This window comes from Chanodichthys erythropterus, chromosome 21 (genome assembly GCF_024489055.1).
Source record: "Chanodichthys erythropterus isolate Z2021 chromosome 21, ASM2448905v1, whole genome shotgun sequence".
In the NCBI taxonomy this organism is placed as follows: domain Eukaryota; kingdom Metazoa; phylum Chordata; class Actinopteri; order Cypriniformes; family Xenocyprididae; genus Chanodichthys; species Chanodichthys erythropterus.
The window spans coordinates 20,805,435-20,822,073 of NC_090241.1; the positions used below are offsets into that span (position 1 = coordinate 20,805,435).

At 35.4% G+C, this 16,639-nt stretch overlaps 1 protein-coding gene across 4 annotated transcripts in view; it reads right to left on the bottom strand.

Moving 5' to 3' along the window:
• raver2 (ribonucleoprotein, PTB-binding 2) overlaps positions 1-16,639 on the bottom strand; it is an 80,865-nt gene that overhangs the window by 31,342 nt on the left and 32,884 nt on the right. For all 4 annotated transcript variants that reach the window (XM_067374693.1, XM_067374695.1, XM_067374692.1 and 1 more), the window contains one exon: positions 11,414-11,886. In XM_067374693.1, coding sequence (XP_067230794.1) covers positions 11,414-11,886 — 473 coding nt within the window. The remainder of the gene's footprint in view (positions 1-11,413; positions 11,887-16,639) is intronic.

Sequence of the window (16,639 nt, forward strand, 5' to 3'; positions counted from 1 at the left end):
CAAAAGAATCTCACTAGTCAAGTGATTTGTTCACGTCTTATTTCCTTTATCTGTGCAGTTAACAAAGACAAACCAATAGAACACTGTTTTTAACTATTTTACTGTCAATATATTATATATTTTGTGCCACCTATCTCTTTCTCATCACAAACAATTCACAAGTTCGCAACTCCTGTATAGCGGTGCAGTAAACACTGATGAACAGCCTTCCTGCAGAAAGAGAGAGAGGTAAACAGAGATAGAAGAATGTGGAAAGAAAGGATGAAGGTTGGATCGAGGGGGTGGAAGAAACTGATCAGCTATTGGCAGTTACTCAGATGGAAATGAGACCCCTGAGGGAACATAGATGGAAGAAATAGAGAATGAGGGAGAGAGAAGAAAGGGAGCTCTGGAGGGTGAGTGAATGAATGAACGGATAACGTGCCAGCGAAAGAGAAGAAGATGGAAAATATAGAGTGCAGAAGAAACGACAGGATGTTCAGAGAATGTGCGATGAAGATAGGATGATTAAAGGAAAGACAGAAAGGAGTGGCTTAAAGGATGAAAAAGCAAAAAGGGAAACACAGTCAGATTCTATGTGGGAACTTACACATGTTCATGTGCACAGTAACGCACACACATATATATATATACATGCATAGGACATGATGGTGAGAATGTAGGTAACCATGAATTTGTAATGCGTACTAGTGTGGCCTGGATATTTCTTTCACACTGTCACACACACACAGCATACGTCCTTGGCAGTAATAAGTGGTGCGGTATGTCTCGGAGGAACCCGGCTTATCTGTGCCAGTTATAATGCAGTCAGGACAGTGTATATAAAAGTCTAAATATAGAGAAGGAAAAGCATTCGTCATTTGGAAGAGTGTCAAACATTTGTGTGTGTGTGTCCGTTTGAACACTACGCTGAATGCACACCGTTCCCAGCATCTCTTCCCAGAGGAACATTTTACTGCTCTTCTATAGCTCAGCAATTTTATTGGCAGCAGTTCTGTTCCATTTGAATATCAATAGACATTCCATCCAAAATATATAAAAAATTATATATCCGAGAGCAGAAAACATTAAGGTTGAAGTCCATGTGTGAATATAATTTAAATAGTCAAAAGAATAAATCCTGTGGATGCTTTTTGATACCAAACTTCCAGAGATATTTGTGAAAATGTAAATTAGCTTATTAAAGTGGCACCTAGAGTTGAAGGGGTGTGTAATTGCCTGAGTAGCGGGTGGCTTCATCCTACCAAATTCAGTTATGTGGATTTTGATACCCTAATAAGAATACAAGAAAGGAAGCATATGAGACAACTGTTGCCATACAGTAAGAACAGAGCTTTAAAATTAATGTGCACTGATGCAGATAAATTGTTCTTGGAAAAATGTGATGAGAAACCAATAACAGATAATTATTTTCATGTTATGGCTGATTTCTTCTACTATAGGAAACACTCTTTACAATATGCTTCAATAAATAGTACTATAAAGTATTAAAAGATTAGTTCATGTTCAAATGAAAATTACCCCAAGCTTTACTCGCCCTCAAGCCATTCTAGGTGTATATGACTTTCTTCTTTCTGATAAATACAATCAGAGTTATGTTAATAAATATCCTGATGCATCAGAGCTTTATAATGGCAGTGAGCGATACCAACGAGTATGAGCTGAAGAAAGTGCTTCCATCCACATCCATCCATCCATATTTATTAATATATCTCTGATAAAGTGAACTAATCCTTTAAGCTCATGATTAAGTATTATTGACTAATGTGATACATTATATATATATATATATATATATATATATATATATATATATATATATATATAAATCCCTAATATCAACCAATAACTGACACAACCCTAGTAGTTCATACTGAAATCTTTGGTTTTTCATTGCAGACATTGGTATCTTGTAAAATCTGCGATTAGTTTGTGACAGAGAACTTATACATTTTTGAGTTGGAAAAGCTGAATTTTCAGCAGTCATTACTCCAGTTTTTAGTGTCACATGATGAAGTTAGATAAGTAATGGATAATAGCAGATAAAGAAATAAATAACGTTTAAGTTAAAAAGAACAGCATTTATTTGAAACAGAAAGCTTTTGTAACATTATAAATCTCTTTTCTGCCTCTTTTAAATTAATTACTTTTTTTTGTTTAATTTAATATATCTTTGCTACGGAAGAGGATTAGGGCCAAGCAATAATAAAAAAATAAAACCATCTCACGATTAAAGTTGTTAAATTTCAAGAAAAAAGTCTAGATAAAATGTTGAGAATAAAGTCATTAAATTACGAGAAAAAAGTCGTTAAATTACGAGAACAAATTCGTTAAATTATGAGAAAAATGTCGTTAAATTTCGAGAAAAAATGACGAGATAAAATGTTGAGAATAAAGTCATTAATTACGAGAAAAAAGTCATTAAATTACGAGAACAAATTCTTGACTTTTTTTCTCATAATTTAACACATTTATTCTCATAATCTAACGACTTCTTTCTCATAATTTAATGACTTTTATTCTCAACATTTTATCGACTTTTTTTTCGAAATTTAACGAGTTTTTTTCTCGAAATTTAACAACTTTAATCTCGAGATGGTTTTATTTTTTTATTATTGCTTGGCCCTAATCCGCTTCTGTACTATATATATATACAGCTATGGAAAAAATTAAGAGACCACTCCAAGTTCAGAAATCAATGTTAAGTGGTCTCTTAATTTTTTCCATAGCTGTAATATATATATATATATATATATATATATATATATATATATATATATATATATATATATATATATATATATTTTTTTTTTTTTTTTTTTTTATAAAAATTTGAAAGGTAGTGTACATGTGAAATTTTGAAAAATCTGAGAAGCAGGAAACATTAGACTCCATTTGCTCTCCATTTAATCGCGTTTCTGCCTAGGAGAACCGGTTCTGGAAAAATCTCCTATTAAAACATCTCATTTGTAATTTTCTTTTTTTTTTTTTTACAGGCTTCCTCTGTTTCATGTTCCTGCTTATATACACACAAAAACAGCCCCAGATGAGCTTGTTACATATCTTGTTTCAAAAAACCCAGTGAAAAGAGATATGGAATATGAAAAACAGATATTTAGAGGCATAGAATGAAAAACAAAACAAAAAGGAAACTCACCATCCAGGGCTCTTATCTCAGCCAAAGACACCACACACAGACTAGCAAAATCAAACAGGAAGTAGACATGTGTGTTTGTATATAATGACAAGCTTCTTTGAGAAAAATTTGAGCATAAAGGCCTGGTTTCACAGACAGGGTTCAGATTAAGCCAGGACAGGAGTAGGCTTTAGATAAATTAGGACATTTAAGTAGCTTTTATAAACATTCCTTAGGGGGAAAAAAACATTACTGGTGTGCATTGAGACAAAACAATGGCACTGGCATATTTTAAGGTATGTCAGTGCAAGTTGCTTTCAGTTAAAACAACTCAAACATGCATTTTAGTCCAGGACTAGCTTAAGCCTTGTCTGTGAAAATCGGGAGAAAATAAAACTCTCTCTTTGCCCAAACTGATTCTGTTGCAAATCTGCATCCTGCAGGGCACTTGAAACAAATCTACTGCAATAATGATCCACAAGTTTTCTCTGTTAGGCCTTGTATGAACAAACACATTCCTAGACAGGAAGAAGAGAGTGGTCAGGCAATAGGTTTCCACCGTCTGTATGTACAGGTGCAATCACACTAACCGCCAGCCATTACTGACCTCAGGCCAGGGAAATCAATACAGCAACCACCTCCATTTAAACACTCAAAGAGTATACCAAACCATAAAACACTCCATCAAAAGCAAATATTGTGCCTGGATGTTTGCATGGCGTGTTCCCTCTGGCTCGGACATGGTCTATTTCCTGTTATAAATGGTTGACCTTTGAGAGCGAAACAGAGACCCCAGTGGGATTCGGGAAAAGTGGGAGCGCTGGGCAGTATGAATGAAAGAATAATGTCAAGGCACCGGCAAAGTACAAAAAAACTCTGCTTTATGTAACATAGCATAAGATCTTTTTGCAAAAATATCAAGATGTTTTTGTTTTTTTTTGGAAGAACATTTGAATGTCTCTAGCCCATACAAATCTCATGGATATCTCTGGGGCCCCCAGTGACCTCCTTAAACTGCCCCAAGTCACAAGAGTCCACCCCAATAACAATCCGTGTGATTTTCTTGCACCGCACAGAAGAGAGACACATCTCTGATGCATGGTAAAATACGTCAAAGACAAGTAGTTGTTTGCTTCAGTTCAAATGCGGTTGTCACTGGAGTTAATTTTTGTAAATGCGGTTGTCACTGGAGTTAATTTTTGTAAATGCGGTTGTCACTGGAGTTAATCTGAGTAAAAAGCTAATTGACAACTGAATTTAGATGCAGTGTGTACGTGGCCATAGATAAACAACATAGCGAATATATAAAAATCAACAATTGAAATAAAGCTGAAATAATATAAAATATAAATATCAGATGAAAAATTAAACAAAAATCAGTGATGTTGCCTTGGCAAGTAACTGAAATAAATTGTGTTTAAGTTGAAGTACTAAAATGACTAAAACAATTGAAATAAAAATAAATAAAAGCTAAACAGAAATATTTCAAATAACAAACACATAACAATATTACTAAAACAAACTAAAATAAAAACTGAAAATATAAAAATAAAAGCTAATTCAACATATTAATAAACATTATAATACTATAAATAATACTAAAATAACAGTGGTCTAAACAGACAAACCTTGAAACATTCATACTAAACACTAGACCTTTAAATACATAAGAGGAATATCATCACAACCTGAGATCATGAGAATAAGTGCACAAACATGGAAACTGGCACATATGCTCAACATGCAGGCACTAATACTGTACATAAAAAAAAAAAAAAAAAAAAAAAATTGCAGAGCAAAAAAGCATGGACAGCAAAACAATGAGAGGTATATTTAAATGCATCCAAACACCCAAATGGATGTATAAATATTTTAAATGTCCTACATGTGGTCATTAATAATGCAGCAGCATTAAAAATCAGATCACTTAATCTGTATGGGATCAATATTAATATTTTTAGACATAAAACATTCATGGTTACTTATTTTAAAAGCATATTACTCTGTCTTCATATACCATTTTCAAGTAGGAGGTTGTCTTAAAAAGTGACATGTTTGTTTGTGTTTGTGTTATGACAGCCTTCAAAATCTACTGAGGGTGTCAGGTCACGGGTCAGTAGATGAGTTGACCTTCATATCAGTCCAAAGAAAAACACGGAGACAAAAAGAGAGGGACAAATGGATGAAGAAAAGCCAAAAGAGGGAATAACAAAATCTTTTCTAAAACCACTGAGCCAATTCCGTCCACCTGAACATATCTGGATGTACTGTACTGTGTATGTGTGTGTCCAGCTGTCAGTATTTGTATGGAAGTAAGTCCCTCATATGTGCCAGGGTCAGAATATGCCCATCATGAATGCGTTGAGTCATCTAATAACATAACTGCTGTCTTTCTCAAAAAGAAAGGCAAAAGGAAAAGAGTTGACAGAAGGGAGGGGGGCTGTGAGATGAATGAGTGACAAAGTGGGAGGTGAGATGCCAGAAAGAAAAAAAGATGCATTTTCAAACACATATAATAGAGCTGACATTTCCTGCCAACTAAAATCAAGAGTGTTGTCATTTCATATCGACATGATAATGGTTTTGAGAAATACACTTCTGCATCCACTGCGGACTGTCAGATATGACCTGGTCATCACTTCAAATGAGATGTGAACTATGATCAAGCTATTCTGACTTTAAGCAAGTAAAAGTCATCATTTACTCAACCTCATGTCAGTATGACAAAGAAGATACTACTATGCGTTAGTGGATGCAAGTTAAACTTCATGTTCCTTAAACTTCTTAAGTAGTGGCCAGCTTTAGCTTTATCTAGTTAAAGATGCAGTCCGTAAGTTTTGTCTCTTTGTCGCCATCTCTGTTTGAAACGTGCACTTGCAGTAATTTGTGGAATTATCATCTTTACATGGGTCGTGCATCGGCACGGCTCCTCAGTGTGGATGAATCTAATGTTTTGTTTTGTCAGTCACCGCAATGGTGTGAATATTCACTGTACATCCCAATCACAGATTCTGCATCTTGGAAGTATGACCAAAATAAGAATTTTCACTGGAAAATGTCATCTGAACAAGTAAGTAACATGGAAAAAAACAAAACAACAAAACATTACAATACAAAAAATCGTGCTACCCATGGTGAATAAATCTTAGCGATCGCTTAGCTCATATCACATCAAACTGTGCAAATTATTATCATTTAAAGTTAACAACATCAGCATTGCATGACTATGTGCATTTTAAGTGTATTAGCATTACCTGTAGATTTCAATTTCTGTGCAGTCTAATCTCTAATCGTTTAGACCTTTCTGGATTACAATCCAACATCAAAATAATAAGTTGAATTATTCTGTTGTGAGAAAAGGCTATAAAATCATCCACTACCAGCAGCTTCCTCACCATAGATTGTATGCGATCCTCACTTTTGATATAGCCTACTGGCTAGGACTCCTTTATGTATACAAATGTGACGTTATGCTGGCGGAATGCTCGTACTTCCCTCAGAAACCCACCAGTACCATTCAAAATTAGACAGCATTATTACAAGCTTAGCATTATGAATCAGGCTAAGGAAAAGAGATAGTTTTGAACATTGGCTGGCTATGTACTTGCTCATAATTTGATTTTGGATTATTTTTAACCCAAAAAATTTACAGGCTGCAGCTTTAATAAGCAGTCTATATCATTTCAGTGAAACTAGCCAAACAGCAGTCTAAAAAATTATGGATTTGTAAACGTAAGTATCTTTCAGCATATGAGCTATAAACTAAGGGTAATTATACACTACATATTTGATATTTTTGGAGTGTTAGGTGGTCTGCATTTTTTGTTTTACTTTTGAAGTGATTCACCACCTGAAAAGGTTTGGTAACCACTGCACTATTACGACAGAATTACTGAATAAACCCTAAAATAATTCCATATATTGAAACAGCTGTGTTGAAGAACCTCAATTAGGAGAACATTACTAGAGTCACTCTTTCCAATCATTAACCAGTTATGAAAGAAGCTTTTAGATCATTAAAAACCTCCTAAATATTGATGAGACATTTTCTGTTAACGTAAGGTACATTTTGCATCTTGTTTTCCGGCATTTCCTGCACACAGATGAGCTGAATCACTTCAGCCGTTCATCAAGTTATCTCATTTCTGTACAGTAGTGGGGGTGGCAATATTAAGAGAACTCCATTATTGATTCTGGAAGCAAAGCTTGAGTATTAAAGAGGCCTGAGAGCACTGTGATGCAATTTGAGGTCAAAGTCCTGAGAGCTTGATGCATCTCCAACACTCCAGCAGATGGTGTGGGTTTAATACTGCTGCAAAGCTTCATGGGATTGAGAGGGTGCAGCGTATTGATTTCTGTGTTGGCTGGTGTTCACCCTAACTGCGGATCTAAAGTCAGTGTTGCCCTTTAGCTTTAATGGTTTTGATTAGGATGGAGGCTGAGGAAATCATATCCTGCATCAGCACTTAAAGGCAGTTTTCCTGGGAGGTATTGATTTCTGGAGAAGGTTTGCATGGTGAAAAGTTCTCTCTTATTAACACAGTGCTGAAAGAAGTGAAAGCCAGACAGGGTTTCCACACAAGTCCTAGTCACCAAGTCTGGCAACAGAACTCAACCTCTGAAGCCAGAACATTAGTACTTCTCTAATGACTAGGTTGGGAACAGAAAACCAGGGTCCATTTTAAAAAACGAGAGAATGGCGCAAGGCTGGTGGCGTGATTGCTAAAGAGCATCACCTGCGCACTGCACCGGTCTCGTATATCTCTCACAGAGGAGCTCTGGAAGCATAAAAGGAGGAGTGACGACAGTGAAGGACGAGAGAGGACCAGGTCGCCTGGATTTATGTTATGTTAACATAAATACGAGATCGGTGCAGCGCGCAGGTGATGCTCTTCAATCACGCCACCGGCCTTGCACACTAGTCTCTCACCCCACCCCGCTTTTCATAAACGTGCATCCTCAACAGAATGAAAATAGCGTGGCCAGTGTAGTCTGATTACCAAACAAATGACTCTTATGAGCCATTCCTTTAACTGAATCAGAAAAACCCAGCACAGTGTAGTTGGATTCCCAAATGAATGACTCTTATCAGTTGGGTCTTTTTAGCAAATCAAAAGCATACAGCACCATCAAGCTGATGTCCTAATTTTGAACAAATTATTCTTATGTACTGGTTCTTTTTTAGCTAATCAAAAACATGCAGTGCAATCGGTTCAGTCTAATTACCAAACAAATGACTCTTATGAGCCATTTCTTTAAGTGAATCAGAAAAATCTAGCATAATCAGTGTAGCTGGATTCCTGAACAAATGACTTTTATGAGCCAGTTCGTTTACACTTTATTTGGTGCCCTTTAGACATTCTGTTGTCCATAAGTAATGTTGTACCTACATGTCAACTAACACTCATTAGAGTATTAGTAGAGTATTAGTACACTGGTAGGGTTAGGGGTAGGGTTAGTAGAATAAGTTGACATGTACTTGCAAAGTTACTTACTGCCATTAGAATGTCTAATGGAGACCATCAAAATATTACCGCTGGTTCTTTAGAGAATCAAAAAGATCCAGTGCAGTCAGTGTAGTCTGATTGCCAAACAAAAGACTCTTATGAGCCACTCCTTTAAAGGATTAGTTCTTCAGAATTAAAATTTCCTGAAAATTTACCCACCCCCATGTCATCCAAGATGTTAATGTTAATCTTTCTTTCTTCAGTCAAAAGAAGTTAAGGTTTTTGAGGAAAACATTCCAAGATTTTTCTCCATATAATGGACTTATATATAGTATATAGTATACTTATATATATATATATATATATATATATATATATATATATATATAGTAGCATGAAAAAGTATGTGAAACCATTGCAGAATCTGTGAAAATGAGAATTATTTTAATAAAATAAGAGGGCTAATGTTTAGTACTGTCCTGAGTAAGATTTTTTACATAAAGATGTTTGCATTTAGTTAACAAGACAAAACAATAGTTGAATTTATTAAAATAACCCCATTCATAAAGTTTGTGAACCATTGATTCTCAATACTGTGTGTGGTTACCTGATGATCCACGACTTTTTTTTATGTTTTGTGATGGTTGTTCATGAGTCTCTTGTTTGTCCTGAGCAGTTAAACTGAGCTCTGTTCTTCAGAAAAATCCTCCAGGTCCTGCAGATTCTTCAGTTTTCAAGCATTTTTGCATATCTGAAACCTTTCCGGCAGTGACTGTAGGATTTTGAGATCTGTGTTTTCATACTGAGGACAACTGAGGGACAATTTTGTCACAATTTTTCTTATTTTGTTTAAATATCATTGTTTTTCATTTAATACTGCCCTTCGGAACCAACAGAAATCTTGCATGTTTCCCGGCAGAAAAATTAAGTACAATTTACCTTGATAGTTGAATTCAAAAGTTTTCACCCCCCGGTGTTTCCTTCTGGAGCATCAGTGAATGTTTGATCCTTTTTTAATAACATGAGGTTATTTTAATAAATTCAGCTATTGTTTTGTCTTGTGAACTAAATGCAAACATCTTTTATGTAAAATATCTTACTCAGGACAAAATAACATGCATTTTTTATTATCCCTCTTATTTTATTAAAATAATTCTCATTTTCACAGATTCTGCAAGGGGTTCACATACTTTTTCATGCCACTGTATACACACACTTTTTTAACCACAAATGCTCGTCTTGCACTAGCTCTGCTATGCGCCACACATTACGTAATCACTTTGGAAAGGTCACGCATGACGTAGGCAGAAGTACCGACCCAGTGTTTCAAAATATTTAAACATCCAGGATACACACACAAAAGTACCACTTTAAACAATAAACTAACACAAAGACAAATAAAAATGTGTCATTCAACATACAACAAGTGTTGAACAGTCCTCTTCCACACTTGTAAACACTGGGTCGATACTTATGCCTACATCTCGTGTGACCTTTCCAACATGATTACGATTATTAGAGCTAGTGCAAGATGAGCATTTGTGGTTAAAAAGTAAAAGTCCTGCACAGTGTAGTTGGATTTCTAAACAAATTACTCTTATGAGTCATTATTTTTAGTGAATCAAAAACCTACAGAGCAATCGGTGTTGTCTGATTCCTGAATCCTGAACAAATGACTTTTTTCAGCCAGTTATTTTTAATGAATCAAAAACATACAGCGCAATCAGTCTAGTCTGATTACCAAAAATAAATATTACTCTTATTACCGATTTCTTTAAGTGAAACAGAAAAACTGTGTAGTCAGATCGCTGAACAAATGACTCTTATGAGCCCTTTTTTTTTTAAGTCAATCAAAAACATAAAACACAATCAGTGTAATCCGATTACTAAACAAATGATTTTTATGGTTCTTTTTAGTGAATCAAAATGTTACTATGCATTAGTCTCATTCTCAAACAAATTAATATTATGAACCAACTTTTTTAAGTGAATCAAAAAATTAAAGCACAATCAATGTAGTCAGATTCTAGAGCTAATTACACTTATGAGGTTCAACTATTGTGATTCATTTAAAAAGCTGAATTTTTAATTTGACTCACAAACTTTTATGGCTGTTTTCTTCATTTTCTGGAGACTGACAGTTAACATCCTCCTCAGTTTTCATCATATTAAAATGAGCACCAGAGACAATATACCAAACTTCTCCTTTTGTGTTTAGCAGAAAAGAAAGTCCTAGAGATAAATAGGCCTAAATGATGAAAAAATGCTCCATTTTTAGGCTGAACTATCCCTTTAAAAGAATGCAAATGGCAACAACAAATGCATTCCACTAGACTGCAATAGACCTAAATAAATAATGGTAACACTTTACAATACGGTTCATTAGTTAACATTAGTTAACTACATTAGTTAACATGAACTAATAATGAACTGCACTTATACAGCATTTATTAATCTTTGTTAATGTTAATTTCAACATTTACTAATACATTATTAAAATCTTGTTAACATTAGTTAATGCACTGTGAACTAACATGAACAAAGAATGAACAACTGTATTCTCATTAACTAACACTAACGAAGATTAGTAAATACAGTAACAGATGTATTGCTCATTGTTAGTTCATGTTAGTTAATCCATTAACTAATGTTTAACAAATGAACCGTATTGTAAAGTGTTACCGAAATAATTTACCTGTTTGATTAAAAAAATATATCACTTCTCCAAAGGCAAAATCATTTGTTCTATAAACTAATTATTTTCCAGTCATGTCGTTGGAGGTGAAATGCCTGAATATAAATGCCCCCACTACTTTTTTCCACATCTCACCTGGCAGAAGACAGGTTTGTAGCTCTCTGAAAAAATGTGAGCTAGCTCCTCCGAGTCTTCAAAGTCTAGCGGCAGGCGATCCACGCATAGGCACTTGGAGTGGAGGTGGTCAGCAGAGGTCAGCTGATTGACGTCAGCCCACTGCACCATGAGTGCACGGTCACCCAGCGGTTTGCCCAAGAGTTCTGACCGTGCCCTGGAGGCCGAGTCCTTCTTCATGTACTCCACAAAGCCGTAGCCTTTGGAGTGGCCAGTAAGGTCGCTGTACACCAGGAAACAGCGCTCAATGTTGCCATAGGAACGCACCAGCTCCTGAAACTGGCCGGCAGTGACTGTGTAGGGCAGGTTGGTGACACACAGGAGAGAGTCCGTGGGCTGAAGCTGGACGGTGATGTCACGGCCTCGGACTGATGTCTGGTGCAGAGTTCGGATGGCATCCTGTGCCTGGTCACCATTTAGAAGGGTTACGAAGGCTAGTGAGACACACACACATACACACACAGACACAAAAAAACATTAATGAAACACTCAAAGAGCAATCAAATGAATACTGAGTGTAAAAAAAACAAGAGTACAAGAGTATCACACCCTATGTGTGGCACTAGAAAAAAAGAAAAGTAAAAATGAAAAATTGTGGATCACGCTGAGTCTAACAAACACAAATGGAAAAACTCATCAAACTTAAAAATTAACATACAGGCCAGAGAAAAACATAATATAACATCATAAACATAAAATAAATTTGCAACTTTATGTTAGTAGATGATTTTTTTTTTCAGACTGTGAATGAGAGCGCACACACAGCACAACCTTAAAAAAGTGAAATTTCAGAGCAGACATTGTCACATTTATTATAATCACAATTTTAATGGACAAGTAATACATGTAATTCACAATTCACAATGCATGGATATATACCATGCTCCTTCTATGACACTTTAAGTTGGCATGAAATGAAAATTCACCCAATGTATTTTCTAAATTCATGTTATTGATCTTTTTGTGAATGATTCATCTGTGCATGTTTCTTTTATATATTTATTTTTCATTTCATAATTTTTCTGACGTATAGGACTTAAACCTAAACCCCCACCCCTGTAAACTCAATTTCATCTGCCTCCATTTTTGAGTGTCATGCCAGAACCAAGTCCCAATCCTACATTTGATCCTATATTTTTCGATAATCCATTACACTCTGTAATAAAAGATCTACTGCTACTTACGTTTCATCCTGAATTTATATGAAAGCCTTATATTTCAATAAGACATATAAGAACAATTTTACAAATTTTCTATTTGGTTGGCACTTGGCAGATGGCTCTCAGTTTATGAACCTGATTAATTTCTGAAAACGTGCCAGTACGGTGAGCCTGTCATAAAATAATTCTTTAATTACCATTAAATTAAATTAAATCACGTAATTAACTTCACAAAAAGTCTGTTAATTTAATTATCAAACATAAAAGGATTTTACATTTTTAATAACAGGACAAATTGTTAAAAACTGTCACTCTTGCACAGGATTTTTTTTTTTTTTTTTCATGTTCTGCATAAAATCTAGTCACATGCATTACATATGTGAATTCTGTCTTTGAGCACAAAACCCAGTTTATGACATATATGCTGTGTATAAATGAGACAGTGCCATTATTTTCCAGTAAACTGTTTAGCAAGAACTAATTGAATGCTTTCCACCCCCTCAGAAATTAATCAGCCTTTTAACTGCTGCTTTTAACTTATAGTGCCCTTTATAATATACAGCCACAATCCTTTAAAACTACAGTAATCTTTTATTATAAATAGTAAATAACTACAGTAAAAAGTGTCACACAAGCCCTTGATCCACTGAAGTTAATCTCATTTATACTTCATTTTTTGTCCTTCTCCACCACCCTTATTCCTCCCTTCCTTTTAACTAGAGTAAATGAAGCATAGCTGAGCATTTTCTTATCCGACAAAGATACAACGTGAACAAAGAACAGCTAACACAATAATCTTAGAAATCACAGCCACTTTACTGGTGACAGCACTGAGACGGCCATTTTTTAAAACACAGGAACCTGATTATAGCCTTCGTCTCAATCTGTGACAGTTATTAGTTTTTTTAAGTCGAGTTAGGGGGTTTGTGTGCTGGGGGCTTTATTGTAGCAGCACAAAGCCTATAATTCTTCTGCCATGAGACATCTAAAATTACTCATTAATGTACAGTGCAGTCATTAGTAAGCGCTAGATAGGGACCGACATGAAAATGACCAGCATGATGTGTCAACAGAAGATGACATTACTGTCTATTGCAGATCTTTTGTGACTTCTTTAGGTCCGTTGTGGTCAGTACGAGTCCAGATCAAAGCATTTATCATTGATTTCTGCAAACATCATGAGACAAAGGCACAACAATTACAGCAATTATAAAGTTAAAATCACAGCGTTGAGCCTCCTCATCCCATGAGCATTGTCTGTGCTCTGTTTCCCCGTTCTTATTACACTCATTAGACTTTTCGTTAGCTCTGAGATGATAATATGCTGGGGAGGAGTAACACTCACTCAGCTACTGTAGTGTATGACATGAGCTCTACTCACACTGTGAGAGCTCATTGAGATTCATTAAGCCAGGGTGTGAAAGATCACAGCATTTAAAACAAGTACGGGCTTGTATTTGTTAGAACATGGGTTTAGATGAATGAAGAAGATCCTTCTGTCCAGGCTAATGACCCTCACAAAGCATCATTCCAACTGGCAAAATCTCAATTTGCATATCTCTGCTACATGCACTAAATGCACTTCTTTAGCAATGTGAAAATGGACCTACTGTCATAAAATTACATCTTCATACCACAGAGTGCTTTACTGCATACATGGTGTAAAGTGTAAGCATCTAGCCAACGCAAATCAAGGGTCAAAAACCTTAGGCATGTGTGCCACTTTTGGCAGGTGGAAGGGTAAACATTGGCACACATGCAAAAATAGAGAGAGAGGTATACTACATGATTATTATTTGACTACATTTTGTTGATTTTGGAAATTAATTTTGCAGTCACAGAGTGCAAAAATTAGTACAAAACAGGCTCTGCCAAGTAAAAAAATAAATCAGCACAAGTGCAAGATTGCTAAACTGAACATCGCTGCCTTAAGTAACATGCATGATTCAAATCAAAAACATACAAACTGCCTGACCATTGTACGTCAGTGGATAGTTTACCACCAAAAAACTTGTAAAGTTTATCTGATGCTATTATATGACCAAAATTCAAAAGTAGGTTCAGTATGAATAACAAACCTTGTTAAAAAAATCTATTTAAAATAAAACTAATAAATAATTAATAAATGTTATTTTGAATTTTCTATTCATCAACAAATCCTGGAAAAATGTATCACAGTTTCCACAAAAATATTCAGCAGCACAACTGTTTTCAACATTAATAATAAGAAACCAGCATATTAAAATAATTAATGAAGGATCATGTGACACTGAAGACTGGAGTAAAGATGCTGAAAATTCAGCTTTATTCAGAGGAATAAATTACATTTTAAAATATATTAAAAGTAGAAAACGGTTATTTTAAATTGTAAAAAAATATTTCATAATATTACTGTAGTTTTAATTAAACAAACGCAGTCTTGGTGAGCATGAGAAAAAATATTAAAAAATATTATATTCTTCAAATGTTTGAATGGTATTGTGGAATATTCTTTACATTAAGCCACCAAAGCTAAAATATAAGAACAAATCATGATATTTCAGACCAAAAACTCTTACCAGTCATAAAAAAGTTAAAGTTTGGTACATTTCTCGTCCAAAAATGCTGTATATTCAAATCTTCATTCTACAAATCACAAAATATGAGTGAAATCCCAGAAACGCCTTTGACGTGCACTATCCCTAATCTGCCTACTAAACACTGTAGCAATGTGAATGAGGATTCATCCACTGTGACACAGAAACATACAATCACTGTGGTTCTCGACAACTAGGTCTGTGGCAAAGAGCAGACGACGCAGCTCAGCCCTGGTACTGTGCTCGTTATGGCTTGTTAGGCTCCGTTCAGACTGGGTGTCGCTACCAGATGGCTGCAATATCTTAGCAGACCAAGGCCATCAGAGCCAGGCCAAGTTTGGGTCCTTCAGGCTGTGCATTGACAGAGTGTCCTCCCCCCACTAGCTGCCTTCAGCGGCAGAGCGCAAACAAGCCTACCCCTGCTGCTTTACAGGATGTCAATTATCAAGCAGTCAGGCAGACGCACATGCACACTATCACAAACACGCAGACAGACGCTCCGTGATCCAACTACTGCTTTATGGCATGTCAACTGGCAGGTCAGAGCTACACAAACACATGTGCATACCTGTAGTTCCCGGATGCAACTATATCAATTCTAAGGTCACATGACCTAACATTATATTTAACGGTACAACACACACACACACAAAGATTTTGGCGTCCACCTGCTATATCTCAGCATGTCAATTACCAATGAAAACACCCAACAAAGCTGACAGCTGCCATACTGTAGATCTAGAGTATGTATTCTGATGAAGATACAAAAGAACAAATTATCTATTGTGTAAAAACAAGCTTTGGAAATTAATCTGTTTCTTTTTAAAACAATAGAAGGACCAAATAGTTCATAACATTTGGTTCTGTTAATGGTTCTTAGGCCATTGCAGATGCAACAGCGGGCCAAAATTCTCTCTGAATAAGTTAATTTAAAACGTGCAAGGACTGTGTAGAACCAGTTTTGGAATGTAAATAGTTGAGAAAAAAATGCATGTTACGCAACAGTATATTGGATCCATGCACAAGCTCTTAATGTGACAGCAGCCTAATAAACATGTTAATCAAAGAACAAAAGACAGAGAAAATCACTTGCCGCTCTTGACTGAATAACATTTGTAAACTTTAATTGTAAGCATTAATCTGTATTTAATTTTTACAATGAAAACTATCCAGTATCATTTTGGTTTCGAATATCAATATTTTTTTAAGGTATTGTATCAAAGTTGGAAATTCCAAATTAATTGATAATCTGCCCCTTAATCATAATTTAGGAATTTAAGGAACAAAAGTTGTTGTTTAACTGCCTCTGGTGTTCATTTTAGCTGAAAACTGCAGTGAATTTTATGAGTTTTGCAAGAATGTAGGTAGAGGCACATTCTTTCAATGAGCCTATGTTGAAGAATTCGCTACCATTATCATGGGGTGTCCTAAATAAAATCTCCTCACACATA